The following is an 18,817-nucleotide window of genomic DNA, read 5'->3' on the forward strand; positions in this document are numbered from 1 at the left end:
CATGTATTAAGTGGAGTTATATTCTAAGTATTAAAGAGTGGGAAAAAAATCCTGATTTTATAAGAATGAATGCATGCCATTACTTTTCTGTTTTTCACTCAAATTCTAAGGTGTAATTTTATGGCTGCTTCATTCCTTTGGCCAAGACGTGCTAATGGCCAGAGATCCTATCAGGCCAATGGAACCTTGGGAGTGTCATTTCAGTCTTCTTTCCGTTCTCTTAGTTGTCAACTGAGGAACTGAATTTTTTATGTAGAGGGCACTGTATTGAAGGGTTTGCTAGAAAGCTAAGAGGGATACTTTTTCTGACCAAGGTATCATTACCTATTTTCCATGAGTTTAAAATGGTAGTACTATATTTAGGTTGTATATATTTGGAGGTGTAACTTTTCTCTTAAGTATCAACATTAAACTACTTTGGCAGAGATTAGTTTGCCAAAAAGACATACAAATGAATACATCCAGAAGGTAAATATGTGATTCCAAACTACACAGACAGAAAGTGAAGAACTTAATTCTCAGATGTTACATCTAGGCTAACAGTATGGGCTATATTTTCTATGTTAGTATCCTTTCCATCTCTGTAGAATAATGGCAGAGAAATGAAAAAGCAGCACTTCTAGAAAGCACATCTGTAGCTACCAATGTGTGTTCCTGTTACAGACTGGATCACTGCCCCCACAAAGACATGTTCCAGCCCAAACCATGGGTCCTGTGGGAGTGAACTCATTTGTAAATGGTATTATCAAAGTCCTATTAGGTAGGAAGAGGCCAGAGTGAATCAGGGTGCACCTTATGCAATACGACTGCATCTTACCTGCAGAGGAAATCTGGACAGTCGGCGGGGACAGGAGGGAACAGAGAGGGAGGGAGAGGGCCATGTGACAGAGCCAGAGACTGAGTTATGGAGGCCAGCAAGCCACCACAGAACACTACAGACTCGAGAGAGCATGATCTTGCTGACCTCTTGATTTTGGACTTCTAGCATCCAAAACTGTCAGACAATAAGTTCCTGTTCTTTTAACCAACTAGTCTTTGGTGTTTGGTATAGCAGCCCTGGCAAACAAAGACAGTTTTTATTATATGTTCTCAAAAGCCTCTTCCTTCAATACCTCCAGAGTTGTCACTGACCTATTCCAGAAGTCGCCACCTAGTAAAATTGTTAAGCTCTGTAGCTGTATTTTGGACACTTACTTGGGAACTTGTGTTCCTCACTGAGAGCAAGCAAACGTTTCAACTCTGTAGGGAGGAAAAGAGGACAATTATACCTTAGGCCAATAAAAGTCACTTTATTCTGGAGAATAATTGAGAAATTAAGGCAGCATTAGACTTGTTAGAATTCATTTTAAACTTACCTTCCTCATCTATTAAGTAGCTTGATGCCATTCCATCAGTGTCTGTTATGTCACAGGTATAAATGCCTAGATCTTCTGTCCCGAGGTCTTTAAAGGTCATTTTCGTCCTTCAGAGCAGAATACTTTTCTTAGCAATGAAGCAGCGTAAGTAGGGTCTGTGGATCTGTGTTCTGTACTTTCTCTAGGCATTTGCATAAGCTACTCCCTCTGTTTGGAACACTTGTTTCTCTCCCCCTTGCTGAGCTAAGGCCTACTCAACCTCGATGTTCTTAGGCTAAAGGTCTGCAAAAGCTTTCCTGGACCTCCTCCCCTGAGGGAGGCGGTGATGTGGAGAAGGAAGGAGCTGCTATCACAGAGACCCCAAGCAGTGATGCTGCATATCAATACAAATCCCACATAAAGATGTTTAACTGCTCAACCACGGCTGGGGAGCCTGACGCTTTTTTCACCTATAGGGCAGAACCTGCTATTGTAATTATGGTGCCTCCCCTAATTCCCTTTATTAAGCTTATCATACTGCATTGCTATTTCCTGTTTCTTTATCTATACTCTCCCCAATGTATAACCTCTGGACCTGCAGGGACAGGGTCTGTTTTGTTTACTGTTGTATCCCAGCACCCAGCACTCTATCTGGCATGTAATATGTGCTTGATAAATAGTTGTGGAATGAATAAGTGAATGGATCAGTAGTTCAGTTCATTGTGTTTTCTAATTTTGGTGGTTCATAGCGCTAGTCAATGTCTAAGATCAGCCAGACATAAATGTTAGCCACGTGCATGGACTGGAAAAAAATTTATAGTTTGATTGTCTTTTTTGACCAACTGTATGTTTTACTTCAAGGACTTTATAACATAGTGACAGAAAAATGTCTTTTAATCATAGTCAGTATTTCCTTGTCATTCTCCAACTAAATTGCTATTTCTTTCTTTTATTTCTGAGATACACTGTGTTTCACTGTAATAAAAAAATATCTAAAAATACTTTGCTTTAGCAAATATATTTCAATATGGTTGGCACTAGAAAAATATAAAGCTTGATAAACAAGGTAAAGTAAAAAAAGCTCAGAATCTTGGAGCTGAAAGATCTTAAAATTAATTCCCTCTCTTCTCCTCCATTTTACAGAAAAAGAAATCTGAAGTCCATGGAAGTTTACTAGTTTGCCCAAAGGTCACACAGCTAGTTGCTAAAAAAGCTGGGACTTGAATTCACCTGCCCTGCACTTCCCATACTGAGTTCTTTCCTGAGTTTTATTATGCCATTCATAAGAGATGGTGAAACAAGCAGAAGAGATCATACTTAACCCATTTAATTTAGCGTAACGTGAACTGGCAAGTAGCTCACTCTTCCCACCGCCCCTCATCTGTAAGCATCCTCCCCATTACTTTAAGATTGCAAAAGTTCTTAGAATTAATGAGAAATCATCTTTCAAGCTGAATTTTATATCCAGCAAAGCCTTTCTAACATCACAAATGAGATAACATATGAGAGAGCATTTTAAACGGACTAATGTGAAAAGCACTCTATGAGGATCACTATTTTTAAGGGTTATATTGGTTATGACTCTTTTATAATACCAGATGTAAAATATTTGTAACATCATATGCTTATTTTCCAAGTAACTAAATTAGAAAGCAGAGCGCTTACTTCATGCTCCTATAGTGAAAAGGAAACCCACTGTTACTATCGAAAGGGTCCGTACTTGTTGCCTTTGCTTTCGGTTTCTAAGCGTGGAGAATCCTCAGTGGGTGCATAATCTTTGGACCAGGTGAACTTGGAATTTGGAGACATCTGATCACATTCAAAGTTCAATGAAATGACTCCATCATCATCCACATTTACAACCACCTCTTTGGTTCCTAAAAGTTTAAAAAAAAAAAAAAAAAAAAAAGGCACTAATGTTTTCTGGTAGAAATCGGCCAAGTAAGAATTCTTTACTCTTGGATTAGATACTTTTGCCTTAAGGCAGGGTCTGTGCAAGGGAAAGCAGACAGGCCATCCTGCTCTCAACTCAGCTTTCACAAGGTAGCATGGGATTAAGGGAATGTGCCACGATTCTTCTGGACAATCAACACCGCGGACAGTACTGTTTGTCCAGGGCTGAAGAAAACTTGGTGCTCTTCAATCCTCATTTCCTTGCTCAGTCCCTGGCATGACTGTCGAGGCAGTTATGGGCATGGACTGATTTTAACACAGGGGAAAGGTAGCCTGGGGGGAAAGGAAAGGTGATTGGTCCTTACCAGGCCCTAACTCGTGACTTTTTCTTCAGTAACACCCAGATCCCGCCAGTCATCAGGGAAGGATAGAAAGAGACAAAGAGACCGAAGGAAAACTGAAGAGGAGGAAGTAGAGGCAAAAAGACTAACTTATAGTCACATCTTCAGAGATTGTAAATCATTTAAAAATGGTAAATATGCAGAAACTTGCTCGGTTGATCATGTAACCATAAGTCAACCTAAAGAGACCCCTCTGGGTTAGAATGAGAGCAACCTAGAGACAGCTATTGTTGAAATGCATGGAAATCTAAATGGAAACAGTTTCAAGAGCTCCAGATGTTTCAAGATCAGTTTTTGGATTTTAAATAACAATCAGGTTGATGTTTTGAATTCTTTTATTTCTGAGAGCTATCATAAATTGTACCTGCATCTAATATAACATTTCGGTTTGTAAAGTGTATAAAACATTCACATCTATAGTTAGATCAGTTCTGAAGGAAGTGCAATGCTCCACTCATATTGATGCTCAATCAATCGGCAGTCTACACTAGATTTGTTTCAATACCTTAGGAAAAATGGTTATATTTAGTTTCAGAAAGCTACAGCTTCATTAAAAAAAAAAAAAAAAAACATATATATATATATGAAAGAGTCTTCCAACACATACTTCCCAAGAGATTGAAGGCTTTCTTTCTGGAAAATAAGAAGCCAGCATCCTGGCCTACTGTCCAATAAAACTTGTCAGTGGAAAAAAAATTGCATAAATGTTCCCAGGAGAAGGGCCAGGAGAACAAATGTCCAAAAGTGAGAGACAAGAGGGTCTTAGCTTCTAAGCCTGGTGTGTGTCCTTACTGATGGCAGTGTGTGCTTCAATTACAGACCTCCATAAAGTGAACTTTAATGCACGTAAAGGTTAGAGCCAACTAGTCTGGAAATTTTAAATATCATTTCCTGTTAAACAAACAAAGGGTTATTTTCATATTTGGCTTTGTAGATAAACTGAAATAATAATCAGTTAAAGGCTTAATTGTTCCCTAAGTGAAATGTCCACCATATGTTACTTTTTTTATTACACTTTTCTTTTATTAGAGAAGTTGTAAGTTTGCAAAACCACCATGCATACAATACAGGATTCCTGTGCACATCCTACCCCCAACACCTTACATTGGTGTCGAACATTTGTGCTATTGATAATAACACTTTCTTTATAACTGTATGTTGTTTAACAGTAGTTACCTTTGTTACAATTCATCAAAGATTATTAAGATAGTTTTATCTATTACCATCTTCTCATCATTTTTTATAACCCAGGAAAGAACAGTCTTTTACTTGTCCTATTAATACTATAGTTAAGGTTCACTGTGCTACACAGTACTATATTTTGTCTTTAAATTTTTATTCTGGTATTATATACATCCTAAAGTTTCCTCTTTTAACCACATTCATTTCTTTAGTTCAGTGCTGTTGACTACATTCACAATAATGTGATACCATTCCGCTTGCTTTGGGATTAGTTTGCTGTCTGTTATCTAGCCCCTCCAGGTGTGCAGTTAGGCCTTTGATTATAGAGCTTTCTTCTTTTTTAATGTAGGCCATTAGGGCTATAAATGTCCCTTTCAGCACTGCCTTTGCATCATCCCTTAATTCTGATGTGTTGTGTTCTCATTTTCATTGATCTTGAGATATTTACTGATTTTTCTTGCAATTTTTTTTTGATCCACTGATTAAGAGTGCATTATCTTCCATACATTTGTGAATTTTTCAGTTCACAAATTGTTGTTGATTTCCAGCTTCATTCCATTAGGGTCAGAAGAAATACTTTGTATAATTTCAATCTTTAAAATTTATTGATACTTGTTTTGTGACCCAACATGTGGTCTATTCTGGAGAATGATCATAAGCTCTTGAGAACAATGTATATACTGCTGTTTGGGAGTGCAATGTTCTATAATTTTTGTCAGGTCTAGTTCGTTAACCATATCATTCAAGTTCTCTGTTTCCTTATTGATCCTCTATATAGATGCTCTATCTATTGATGACAGTGGTGTACTGAAGTACTCAGCTATATGGTCGAGACGTCTATTTCTCCCTTCAGTTTTGACAGTGTTTGCCTCATATTTTTGCCACCCTGGTTAAGTGCGTAAATATTTATGACTGTTATTTCTTCTGGACTGATTGCCCCTTTTGTTAATATATAGTGTCCTTCTTTGTCTCTTATAACACTTTTGCATTTAAAGTCTATTGTTCTGATATTAGTATAGCTACCCCAGCTCTTTTTTGATTACTGTTTGTGTGGAATATCTGTTTTTCAACCTTTCATTTTCAACCTATTTGCGTCTTTGGGACTAAAGTGAGTCAATTGTAGACAGCACATAGCTGGATCTTACTTTTTTATCCACTCGGTCAATCTGTGCCTTTTGATTGCAGAGTTTCATTCATTAACATTGAATGTTATTGTAAAGGCGGTACTTACCTCAGCCATTTTATCCATTGGTCTTTATATGTCATACCTATTTTTTGCCTCTATTTTTTTTTTACCTTTTTAGTTACCCTTACTGATAATCTTCATTTCTATACTCTCCTTCAAACATCTCCCTCTTGTCTTTTCCTTTCAGCCTGAAGAACTCCCTTCAGTTCTTCTTGTAAAGCAGATCTCTTGTTGACAAACTCTCTGTTTCTGTTTATCTGTGACTATTTTAAACTCTCCCTCATCATTGAAGGACAGTTTTGCTGGATAAAGAATTCTTGGCTGGCAGTTTTTCTCTTTTAATACCTTGAATATATCATATCACTGCCTTCTCACTAGAATGGTTTCCGTTGAGAAACTGACACTTAGTCTTATTGCAGTTCCATTCTATGTGATGAATTGCTTTTCTCTTGCTGCTTTCAGGATTCTCTATTGTTGGCACTTGACATTCTGATGTGTCTCACAGTAGGCCTATTAGGATTTATCCTGTTTGGAGCATGTTGCCCTTTTTGGACATGGCAATATACTACCTAATATTAACACTTTGCATTAGTGTGGTACATTTGTTACAAATGATGAAAGCACATTTTTATAATTATACTATTTGCTATAGTCCATGGCTTACCTTAGGGCTCACTGTTTATGTTGTACAGTCCCATGCATTTTTAAAAAAAATTTATTCTAGTAACATATATATGACCTAAAATTTCCCCTTTTAACCACATTCAAATATATACTTCAGTGCTGTTAACATATGTTACTTTAAAGAGCTATGTCTGCTCCATTGAAAGTTCCAGACCATGCTTTGTTACTATTCCTGATCATTCATGACTAGTCCTCAACCAGTGTTGTATAATGAATCTCAAACCAAGTGCTCTTATTAAAATTTAAGAAAAGACTAACACTTGAGATTGTTGAGGATTAGACAATGTTATAATACACAGCTGAGAATCACAGAGAGAATATAAATTGAAAATTTTCTGTATATCTGAATTAAGAGGAAAAAAGAAGTGATTGATGATGACTAAACCTTTCATTGCTATTTAAATATCTATTTTAGAGGCATGACAGATTGCTCGTATTGATCACTCATTGTCTTACCTATATTCCCTTTTTAAAAGGAAGTGAATCACCCATATGCTTGTTGTTCACTATATTGGAAGTATGACTTCGATTTGACAAAAAAAGACATGGTTTAGCTTAAGAGTCTTACTTTAACTAAAGTGCAAGATTTAACTTTGCTACAAAGGAGTAACAAAACCAAAAGAAGGTGAACAATTTAGTTATCTTAGCCTTTCTCTAAATCCCATGGATAACCTTTGTACTACATTACCTCACCCATCTGGAATCTTGCCCAAAACCAAGAAGAAAAACAAGCCTCTAAGAGCCAGTGCTGACGTTACAAAGTCCACAAACTAATATTCCTGGGCACTATTTGCTGGAGACTTCATAGACTGTCACTTAGTTTAAGATGATTCTTATAAGCCTAGTTGGTTGGCTTCCCTCAGTGAATTAGAGTCAAAAAGGAGAGAGAAGTAAGAAGCTACTATCAGCAGGCACACTGAGAACAAGGTGAATGATGAGAGGAGGAAGAAAAACTCAGCAACTGACAGAAAGATGTTATGTGGTTTGGGGCAAATCCTAGTATGTGGACTGGTTAAAGTGTGGCCTGGGGCTACAAGTAACTATTTGGATATTTTCACTCTTCTACTCTTCTCTCCAAAAAAAAAGACTTTAAAAAAGATAAAGTTTAAAAGCCAAATTAAAATCACAGCAAACTGTTAGTTTTCCCATACATTTCATAATTTGATATGAGAATTCCATTCTCATTCAAAGTCTTTTACATCAGCATTAATATATCACTTTTTATACACTTTCAGTATTTGTTCTCCTCCATGGTGTGTGTGTGTGTGTGTGTGTGTGTATGTGTGTGTGAGCACGCAGTGATGTTTAAAAGAATGGAGGATGGGACAGAATAGAAGCAGACAGAAGTGAATTAAAGTTAATGAATCACATGCAGTACTGAGTTGCCCTTTGTTTAGGATGAGGACTGCTGACTGATCATCCTGCCTTCCATCGAACGCTTCTCCCAGCTACCGCTTCATAAGCTGGGGCACACATTACAAGATACCTTAGGTTAAGTGTGCACGCTGTGGCCACAAAATAGAGTCACACTCACTAGCCAAAACATGGAAGTCATTAATTGTTTTCTCATTTATTAAGTATATATTAAATGTCTACTGTATATCAGGATATCATGCTAGTCTCTTGGCATACAGAGGGAAAAGAAAAAGATTCACTTCCTATTCTGAGAGTCCAAAGTCTAATGAGAAAATTCTCAACTGTAGCTTCACACCAAACTAACCCAGTGAGCTGAAAAACAAAACAAAACAAAAAACTCAGAAAACTGTGCCCAAGGCTTACTATCCCTAGAGAGTCTGATTTAATGGGTCTAGAGTGAAATCTGGATATCAGTATTTTCAAAAAGTCCTTGGGATCATTTTAATGTACAGCCAGGGTTGAGAACAGAAGTTCTAATGGGTGAAAGAGAAAAGTTAATAAGCAAATACAAGCAGTTTTCTAAATCCATCAGTTGAGCTCATCTTTAACAGTCAGCCTGCCTTCCCACTTCAGCATCCTGCAAGATTCCACCACTTAGCCACTGAACACACATTGAATCTCAGCCTTACCAGATTCTGAGACTAGCAGATTTTTAGAAACTGGGATTTAACAAGCCCTTGGTTGTATGTTGCCAACTCAATCCTAACTCATTATTCTTATTGGCACTGTATTCTTCTACCCTGCCTTGCTGTGGTGACCAACCAAGCCCCACCCTCCTGTAATGCAGTCCCTCACCAAATTCTCCTGACCGCTGCCCTGCTTCTCTGCTAAGGCCACCTCCAGCCACACCATCTGCTATTTGTTGCTCTCCAGCTCACCTGCCATACCTTGGCAGGTCTCTCCCTTGTCTCCCGTCTGATCAGGCTCACCTTGCCACCACCTACACCCTATGTCTGATGCAATCAACCACAGGTACTGTTTTAAAATATCAAATATCATGAACAGAAGTGTCCTTTTATGTACTAACAGATCTATGCTAATTTTTTTTTTTAATTCCTTTTTGGGCTTTTCTAGCTAATAGATTTCTTGGTAAAGCACAACACACTTTGTCCATTCTCTGGTCCTCGTTACCAGCGAGATTAGGCTTTGTAGCGGCCACTGGGCTATATCTTCTAGCACGTTCTTTGACCTCAAAGTGAGACCAGTGATCCTACCGGCTGGGTGGATTAGATTAGCTTTTAACTGGAATTCAAATTACAGTGTGGTATCTTGTTAGATGTTTTTGTGGTTTGCTGTTACATGATAAGCTTCATTTTCCATGTGAAGTTTTAACAATGTTTTCCAAGAAAGCTGTTGGTCTGAAACAGCAATCCAAATTTCAAGTACCAAATCTTTAAGCTGATCAAATGTGAACCCCTCTCCTCTATTCTAACATAAAATAAATACCTGGATAAAAATTCTAAAAAATAAATAAATACAGACAATTTTAGGCTCCAGACAAGTTTTTCCAGGGACTTGCAAAACATGACTACCTAGTAAACGACAGCCTCTTCAGCTATGGGGAATGCTTTATGAACATCTATCAGAGCTCTCATGATGCCAAGTTGCGACCCTGGCTTTCCATTAGGTTGTAATTCACACTCTACTCCCAGTGCCCACACAATGACTGACGCATAGCAGGTGCTCAAGAAATACATGTTGCAAAAATGAATGTGTATGCTGCATACAGAACAAGTTCCAACGCTGCTCCAGGGTTTTGGTGCCTTTTCGTGGGGAAGCATTTTCATTTTGTGCATCCCAGGCTGAGAAAGGAGGTTTCCGAATGGGATGATACAGTGCTGTTTAGTGTACAGATGTCTGCAGCTGTTGCTTGTAGTTGTCTTCCAGGAATGAGGCGCCCCCTCCCCCATACCCCCAAAAGGCTTTTGGTGCCTGATTCCAAATCAGTGAAACAAAACTCTCACTCAGGAGCTCTGCAGCGGAGCTTTTACTGGTGGTAAAAGTTCCAAAGTGATGGATCTGTTAAAGTAAGGCCTGGTCATCTGCCATTCTGAGGCTATTGATGAGGAAGCAAAAAACTGATTTAAGCTTTATTCAGTCTATTGGGTTGGGAACCCACTGCTGAAGGATGCTTTTGACTTAGCAGTGAAAAATAGACTGAATTTACTTTTACAGTCATCTAGATGTTCTTAAAAGGTAAACTCTGTACTTGCATCCATTTGCATGTCCATTTGGTATTTTTTATTTCCTCACAGTCATAAATGGAAGGGTTTAGTTTCTATAGAAGATGTGCCCTGACATCTTCATGTGTTGCCTTTAACCTGGCATATACATTCCTAGATTTTTCTGTTTCTTCATGAAGTTTTTTTTGCAAAGGGTACTTGTATGTAGTGTGACACTCATTATGAAACAAGAGGATGAAAGGGGTAAGTATTTCCTTAAACGGTACATTTTTATACACTTTTCAAGTAACCCATTTCAAACCGAGTCTTCTCTGTTTACAATCTTTTCTCATCAGAAAAGATAAATACTGCATTATTTATTGGCTCTATGTTTATTTCCATTTGAAACGGAGATAGATTAAAGTTAAAATGCTAGATTACAATGAATATAAACCTAAAATAACTGGTTAGTTAGTATTTTTTCTTATTCTTGTTCCTATCCAGAGCTTTCTTTTATGTAACTTTAATGAACTACAGTAGATAACCTTGAAAAAATGGTAATGACGGAATGATAAAAGAATTATTATGTAATGATCTGAAACTATTTGGGCGGTGAATACTGTAAACTTTGTTCTCATAATAAAGGGAAAGGCTGCCTTCCCCAGGCCAGTCACGGGATCTCTTGAAACTGGGAAGTGAGGACTAATTCTGGAAGACTAAACTCTAAAAGCCTATAGACCATTCATTAGGGAAGCTGTTAGTTTAACCTGGGGTCAGCAAATTACGATCCGTGGGTCAGATCTGGCCCTTTACCTGTTTTTGTATGCCGTGCAAGCTAAGAATTGTTTTTACATTTTTAAGCAGTTGAAAAAAATCAAAAGATTAATGTTTCAAGACGTGGAAATTATATAAAATTCCAATTTCAGCACATATAATCGAGTATTATTGGTACACAACTACGGTTATTAATATCTGTCTTGTCTGTGGCTGCTTTCATGCCACCATGGCAGCGTTGGGAAGTTGTGACAGAGCCCAAATGGCTATAAACCCAACTATATTTACCCTCTGGCCCTTCACAGACCCCTGGTTTAACCTAATCACTGCAATGACATAAGTCCTACTTTTGTTTAAGGACTGTGTCTGCTCTCTGGGCTGTTTCAGCTTCCCAATGCTGGGGAAAATATTCTGTTTGACAGTAACAGGAAGAACGTCCCAGGACTGTATATCTGGTCCAGGAAGGGTAATTTGATCGAGAACTTTCTGGTTTACAGATATAAACCAGAACAGCCCATGACCATTTGCAAGTCTGGCTCATCCCTGTTCTGAGGTGCCTCTGAAGCACGAATACATGGTTATTGTGTTTATGATTGCATTTCTCAATTCTTCAAATAGCATTAATTGATGATGTTAGAAATCAGGAAAAGCACAGAAGTTACACTGGGTGCTATTTCGGTATCTTACACAGGTGGGTGAACCTTAATGGAGAAGGAAAGCACACCTGGACAGGTTTCAGCCACAACAGGACCAGCGAGGGCGGACGGCTTCCCAACGCCTGCCTGGTTCATGGCTCGGACGCGGAACACGTAGCTGGCACCCTCCTTGAGACCTCGCACCTGCAAGAGCAAGCACAGAAGCCATGGGCACGTCGCGTCATTTTAAACAGAAGTCCTCTTCCTCTGTAAGAACAAGTTAGCTGTACAGGAGAAAGAGCCCCGCGCTTGAGTTCTAGGTCTGATATGCGCGAAGACTAAGCATGCGACTTTAGCTTTAGAATCTCTTCCATCTGGACCATCTTAAGTAGACAAGGAGTTTCTAGTATCTATTCAAAGTCTGATGTTCTCTCTTCTTTAGATCATTTAATGGCCAACAATATCAGAAACAAAAGACTAATATACAGACGCTTTAAATAAATTTTCCACCCAATGTTTTGGTCAAAAGGACAAACTACAAAGTACTCACAATAACGTATATGCTGCCTTTTTTTCCTGCTATTTTTTATATGTTCCATGAATGATTTCAGATAAAATGCTTGCCCAGAGAAGGGACTTAAAAGCACGAATCACCAATACCTTCCATTTATTTAAAAGTATGTTAAAGGACTTGAACAAAAACAAACAAAAATTGTCCCTGTAAATTTAATGTAGCTATTTCTCACTAAATAGATGAACAATATAATTGTGAATTTAAGTAATCTGTGAATAATTAGAATGCATTCTAAATTCTAAATTCTCTACCCTCACCCTGACCCCTGGTAACCTATATTCTAGTTTCTGACTCTACGAATTTTCTTATTCTAATTATTTCATACCAGTGAGATTATATAGTACTCGTGCTTGTGTGTCTGGCTTATTTCACTCAACATGATGTCTTTAGGGCTATTGCATGTTGTTGCACGCATCAGAACTTCATTCCTTTTTATGTCTGAATAATACTCCATTGTACATATATACCACATTTTGTCTAGCCATTCATCCATTGACGGACACTTGGGTTGCGCTACTGGGAATAATGTTGCTATTAACATTGGTTACACATATTTGTTTGAGACCCTGTTTTCAATTATTTTGGATATATATCTAGGAGAATTGCTAGGTCATATGATAATTCTATGCTTAATCATTACTATCTTAATATTATTAGTATTTTAGCAAAAGTATTTATTTCTTTTAAAAATATGTGACTTTTGAAAGCTATATTGTATTTTAAGAAGGAATTTCTTGCATAGAGGTCACAATTTCCCCTATAATATTGTGACAGGGGATCAATAGTACTTGTGTATCCAAAATGTGATTCAAATAAAAAAATGCTAGAATACATTTATTCAACGAGGCATTTGTGACCACATATTTAAAGGAATTAGGAACTGTGACCATATATTTAAAGGAATTAAATTGTTACATTTTTAGAATTTAATTACTTAACTATATTGTGTTTATGTCAATAGAATGCCCAGCTTTCACTGGAGCCAATTTGAAATAGATTTTAGTCTGTAAACAGACTTGAAGCTAAGTGCATGGGGTTTGATATATTTAAATTCTGTGTTTAGAAATAATGCCAGGGACTGTGGATTTACAAAGAGGAAGAGACACATTCCTTGTTGTGATAAAAATAGACCAGTTGCCAGGTACCGGACACATCTGCCCCTGACTTTTAGGGAAAGTGTGGCTGAGAGTCAGAGGTCTGCAAAAGGCAGAGGAAGTATTTCCACATTATAGTGTCTGGTCACTGGGGCAATGACCACTGATGACAGCAGCACCAGAAATGCATAATTATGTCCACCTATTTCATTTTCTTGGGGTTTTTTTCCTTCCCTGTAATTTCTGGAGGGACTCGGTTCCCCTCCTTCTCCATCGACGTCCTCCACATCTTTCAATTACTTATTCTATTCTTACTACATTGCTACCCCCAGGTTATAATCACCAACAAAAAAGGAAACTGAGGAAGCTTGAACTATATGCGGCTAAATCCTCTGGTTGAAAGTACCAGATCTTTAACTCCGTCTAGGACCCCCTAGACTCTGGGTGCTGGAAGAAACGTGGCTGCGTTTGGCTCTGGCTACCACAATGCTCATTTCCCCTATCAGTGGAGCTGTATCTCCTGTCCTCACTTAACTATACCTTTAAACATTTTTCAATGATATATATATTTCTCTAGTATGGGCTTGAATGGAAGAATGAATATATACCAAAATGCGTATGTTTAAACTCTACTTTTTTTTCCTGTGAACTGTCTGGCCAGGGCCTTTGACCATTTCTAGGCTGTTGGTCTCTCTTGCCTGGCTTTTCACCTTGATCTGCTTTCCCTGAATCAGCTCCAACCTCAGGCTCGTGGGATCCTGTGCCTCAGCAGAGGGAGGGTTTGGAAATCTTCATCCTGGCTACAGACACACAACCCCCGCCATACAGGATGCTTCCAACCTTGATTGTGGGGGGTTCTCTGAACTCCAGAGGCCTCTTGATTCCTCAGGACAGACAAACAGCAGCCTATGTCCAGTCCTGCTTGACCTTTTCTCTTGCTTGTGAAATGCGACCTTTCCTATTTCCTCGGAGCTTTGAAAGGGGCTGGAAAGGAGACTGGCAGAGCTCATCTGAGTTAACGGCATATTGGGAGTCTTCTCTCCTGGAGGGTATATTTACAATTTTTATAGGGGCTGGAAATGCCGTAACCCCAGAGAGTAGCAGGCAGATGGTAGAGCTTTTAGTCCACAGTGGCAGGCAGGTGGGGGAGAACTTTCACACCAGGTACACTCTGAGCATCTCCCAAGGCCCTCTCTATAGGCAGTGGCCTGTTCTGTCAGAAGATAGGGCTGTACACAGAATGCAGTGCAGAGCTTTCTCTCTGACTGTAGAGAAGTCGCTCTAAATTCTAAGTAATAAGAAATGGACTATTTCCCACAGTTTCTGAGACCCTCCTATGGATTTGGGGTCTCTAGATGCCCCTGCTAACAACTGGAGAAAGCATGGTTTTGAGATTCCCATTTTGTGCTCATTAGAGATTCACAGGCATTGCAGAACAGTATTTGGTAGACAGAATTTGGAACTAGTTCAGTTAGAAAACTCTAGAAGAATTTGGAGGGCAATGACATGAAGCAGGGTGAGGCTGAAGTGAAGAGTTGAGCAAACCAACTCCATTAATCTCTGAGAGCTCACTTAGCACAAACGCAAAGAGCAAGTGAGGTGAGCAAGGTATGACTCAATAGAGCCAGCAGTTAAAGGCTTATTTGTGTGAAATCTATAAAAATACCACCCTCAAATCATAAAGCACCCTCAAATAAAAAAAAAATATTAGCAGTGGGAATGAGAAAATCATCTTTGTGGGAAGGTAATCAGTCATGTTTTAAGACTTTGAGAAACAAAAATGTGAGGTGGGTTAAGTTGAGGGAAGGAGGGAAAGAAGAGAGTAGAGAACTGGCGGATGTTTTTCAAAACTAGGCTAAGGAATTCAGGTTAAATACACCGCACTGTTTTTAAGCATTGGAAACTTCCTGCGACCCCAACTACCACCAAATGGAATCTTATCATAAGCCTGACAAATGAAACAGACCAAAGCAGAGCTGTTCAGTTTCGTTGTGCTAACTTTCAAGTTAACATTATAAGTAGAACATTCTCCCTCCTTAAAAACGTTTCTAAGCCTCTGTTCATCCGCTTACTTTGAGGTACATGTTTTTGATGGCCGCCTCGTTGAGTCCTCGCCATTGGTCGTTGTTGGCTCTGGCCTCCTTTATGTCCACAAAGTATCCAGTGACCGGAGTCCGCCCGGAGTGGACAGGTGGCTTCCAGTGGAGAACCAGTGAGGTCTTCCTGACTTCACTGTACCTGAGGTTCTCGGGAGGCCCTGAGAGAGAAACAGATGATTGAAATCACGGCACAGCTAAGAAAAATCGAGAATGTATAACGGTAGAGCCACATTTAAGGCTTTAAAGCTGAGTCTGATGCTAGTGTTCTTCTTTCTTTTTAATCTTTTTTTAAATTCCATACCCAAGGATACAGGTCTTTCTATGGTCTCTTTCATGTCAAGTTTCAACAACTGCTCTACAGCAATCTATGACATCCCTGGGCGGCAGCTGTTAGGTCAGTTCCAGATGCCTCTCCGTGTCTGGATTAAAACTTTTCAGGCTGTTCTCATTACTGCATTAGTCAACTTTTATCAGAACATTTTAATTTTGTGGCAGACTCCATTTCAGATTATTTGGGGATGATTATCCAAAAATTCCCCAAATCTCAAATCAGTCTGTAAAAAGAAACTCTATTTGATGGCATATGAATAGACAGTAACATTTCTTTCAAAAGAAAAAGGAATGTACTGCAAAATAGCTTTCAACTGGAGGGGAATTTTCCCCTGAAGCATATATCCCATCTCTGGGTAAAAACAAAAGGCAGCTTATGGTTTACACAGATCTTTCACAGAATGAATGTAATCAGTACTATGGTCCCTGAGTCTAAACACTGTCAGGTACTTTACATTCATTTATTTCATTTGTCCTTAATTAACAAAAAGCTCAGAAAAGCCAAATAACTTGATAGATTTCTTAAGGTAGAGAGCTAGAATTTGCACTCTGCATGTGAGCTCTTTGCACTCTTGGGTGAGTCCTAACAATCATGTGCATGACCACCAGACACTAGGCAGGAAATATATGTATTTATTTTTCCCCTTCCTTTTTGTTCTTTTAGTAACAACACATTGCTAACCAACCGACCAAAATCACCTGAAGTGACTCACCCTGGCCTGAAAGCCAACCACAAACACAGACTCATGCTATTCTCCGACATTTTGCAATAGATGGTTCACTATTTATTTGGCCCTTGAACTTGGCATGAGTTACAACTATGTGACATCCTTGTGTTCCACAATGCCTTGTGTGGAAATAGGTTTAAATGATAACACCAATCCCTTACTCTTGTTTGGCGTGTTCTTTTTGTTTTTGCAAAGGGCTTTTATGACCATTCTCTCATGTCTTCCTCAGAACCCAGCGAAGCATCCACACAGGTACTGGCACCTGCATCTCACGGGGAACGACAGCCTGCTGTTTGCTGGCCCCCTTGTCTAGGTATCAGAAGACCTGGTTTTCCATCCTAACTCTGCCACTTTCTTCCTGTGTGGTCTCCAGTCTCTCCTTCACCCAAGTCTCAGAGTCTTCCTTTGTAAAACAAAGGGATGGCAACAGCCACTCCTAATGCTCTCCCCTATAAGAGCTTCTTTGGAGTCCGGCTGTCCCAACATTGCTCAGGACAACAAGGATGTATCTGGGAAAAGAGGGACAGAAGATAGAGGCCTGTCCCATTCGTTTCTCCTCGGAGTGAAGAGCTCTCATCCTACAACCTCTTTGGCCAACTATATGCTTTCTATCCAAATATTTTCCATGGGCCTGTTCAGAACTTCTTGGTTGCAAGTCACTCACATTTTTAGCTTTATTCAGGAATTGCAAGAATTTGAAAATACGTTCACTTCTGGGCAGGTGGCAGAGAGGACTTAAGAAATATCAACTGGCTTCAAGGAGTTTCAAGGAAAGGCCTTGTTTGTCTCATCGTATTTGCTGAAGATGAGTGGGCATCTGAACTTCTAGGTTTCTCTTGTACTCTTTATTTACACTTGACACAGCAGTGGTGCCAGATGGGTGGTCACAAAGAGCAGGCAAAATGAGGGTTCAAGAGCACTAGGGTTTCAAACAGAGGAAAGAGGTGGGATTGGTGGTAGGGCTGGTGTCTACCCAGCATCCTTCACTGTCCTAATGCTGGTGCCAGGCCAGGTGTTAAATATGTGCTTGTCAAGCCCAGGTGGAGAACAGTCATCCCATGACGTTCAAGCTTTCGTGTCTCTGAAGTAGTACCGTTGACAGTAAAATAAAATCATCCACCAAATACATTAATGTTGCTAATCTGAATCTCCATGCTTTCATAAATTTGCACTCATTTTTAAAGTCTGTCCCTGTTTTTAGCTGTATAAGAGTTATAAGCACACGTAAGTGTTTCTACCTGCCTTCTCCCCATTTTCCTTCCTGTTCAACCACCCCCTGTGGTCACCTCCAAGGAGAGTGTTTGCCAGCCATGTTCCAGCATGTTTCTCATGACGCAGAATTGGGAAAGTGTGTGTAAGGAGGGAAAGGATAGAGGTAAGAACAGAGAGGCCAGGACTTAAGCAGGTATGGTAAGTTGATCCACATAATATAGAGGGAGGAAGACGGAGATAATAAGGAAGGGCAGCCACATTGGCTGGGTCTGGAGAGAGATTTTGAGGGTTGATAAATGAGAGGCTCCAGAGCAGACGGAGAATGCTCGAGAACTAGGAAGTTGTAGAAAAAAGCTTTTTGAGAAGCTTTGCTGGGGGACAGGAACTGGATGCTCTTTAGTGGCCTTTAAAAGCACAAATAGAGGCGGGGCAAGATGGCAGACTGGTGAGCTGTATGTTTTAGTTACTCCTCCAGGAAAGTAGGTAGAAAGCCAGGAACTGCGTGGACTAGACACCACAGAGCAATCTGACTTTGGGCATACTTCATACAACACTCATGAAAACGTGGAACTGCTGAGATCAGCGAAATCTGTAAGTTTTTGCGGCCAGGGGACCCGCGCCCCTCCCTGCCAGGCTCAGTCCCGTGGGAGGAGGGGCTGTCAGCTCCGGGAAGGAAAAGGGAGACTGCAGTGGCGGCCCTTATCGGAAACTCATTCTACTGATCCAAACTCCAACCATAGATAGACTGAGACCAGATACCAGAGAATCTGAGAGCAGCCAGCCCAGCAGAGAGGAGACAGGCATAGAAAAAAAAACAACATGAAAAACTCCAAAATAAAAGCGGAGGATTTTTGGAGTTCTGGTGAAAATAGAAAGGGGAAGGGCAGAGCTCAGGCCCTGAGGCGCATATGCAAATCCCGAAGAAAAGCTGATCTCTCTGCCCTGTGGACCTTTCCTTAATGGCCCTGGTTGCTTTGTCTCTTAGCATTTCAATAACCCATTAGAACTCTGAGGAGGGCCCTTTTTTTTTTTTTTTTAATCCTTTTTTCTTTTTCTAAAACAATTACTCTAAGAAGCCCAATACAGAAAGCTTCAAAGACTTGCAATTTGGGC

The 18,817-nt window shown here is 39.6% G+C and overlaps 1 protein-coding gene across 6 annotated transcripts in view; it reads right to left on the reverse strand.

The window, feature by feature from the left end:
* MYOM1 (myomesin 1) overlaps positions 1–18,817 on the reverse strand; it is a 214,765-nt gene that overhangs the window by 26,187 nt on the left and 169,761 nt on the right. For all 6 annotated transcript variants that reach the window (XM_037806345.1, XM_037806341.1, XM_037806347.1 and 3 more), the window contains 5 exons: positions 15,408–15,592; positions 11,757–11,871; positions 3,055–3,211; positions 1,356–1,462; positions 1,195–1,239 (listed from right to left, as the gene is read on the reverse strand). In XM_037806345.1, the coding sequence (XP_037662273.1) occupies positions 1,195–1,239; positions 1,356–1,462; positions 3,055–3,211; positions 11,757–11,871; positions 15,408–15,592 (609 nt within the window). The remainder of the gene's footprint in view (positions 1–1,194; positions 1,240–1,355; positions 1,463–3,054; positions 3,212–11,756; positions 11,872–15,407; positions 15,593–18,817) is intronic.

Source organism: Choloepus didactylus, chromosome 16 (genome assembly GCF_015220235.1).
Source record: "Choloepus didactylus isolate mChoDid1 chromosome 16, mChoDid1.pri, whole genome shotgun sequence".
Lineage (NCBI taxonomy): Eukaryota > Metazoa > Chordata > Mammalia > Pilosa > Megalonychidae > Choloepus > Choloepus didactylus.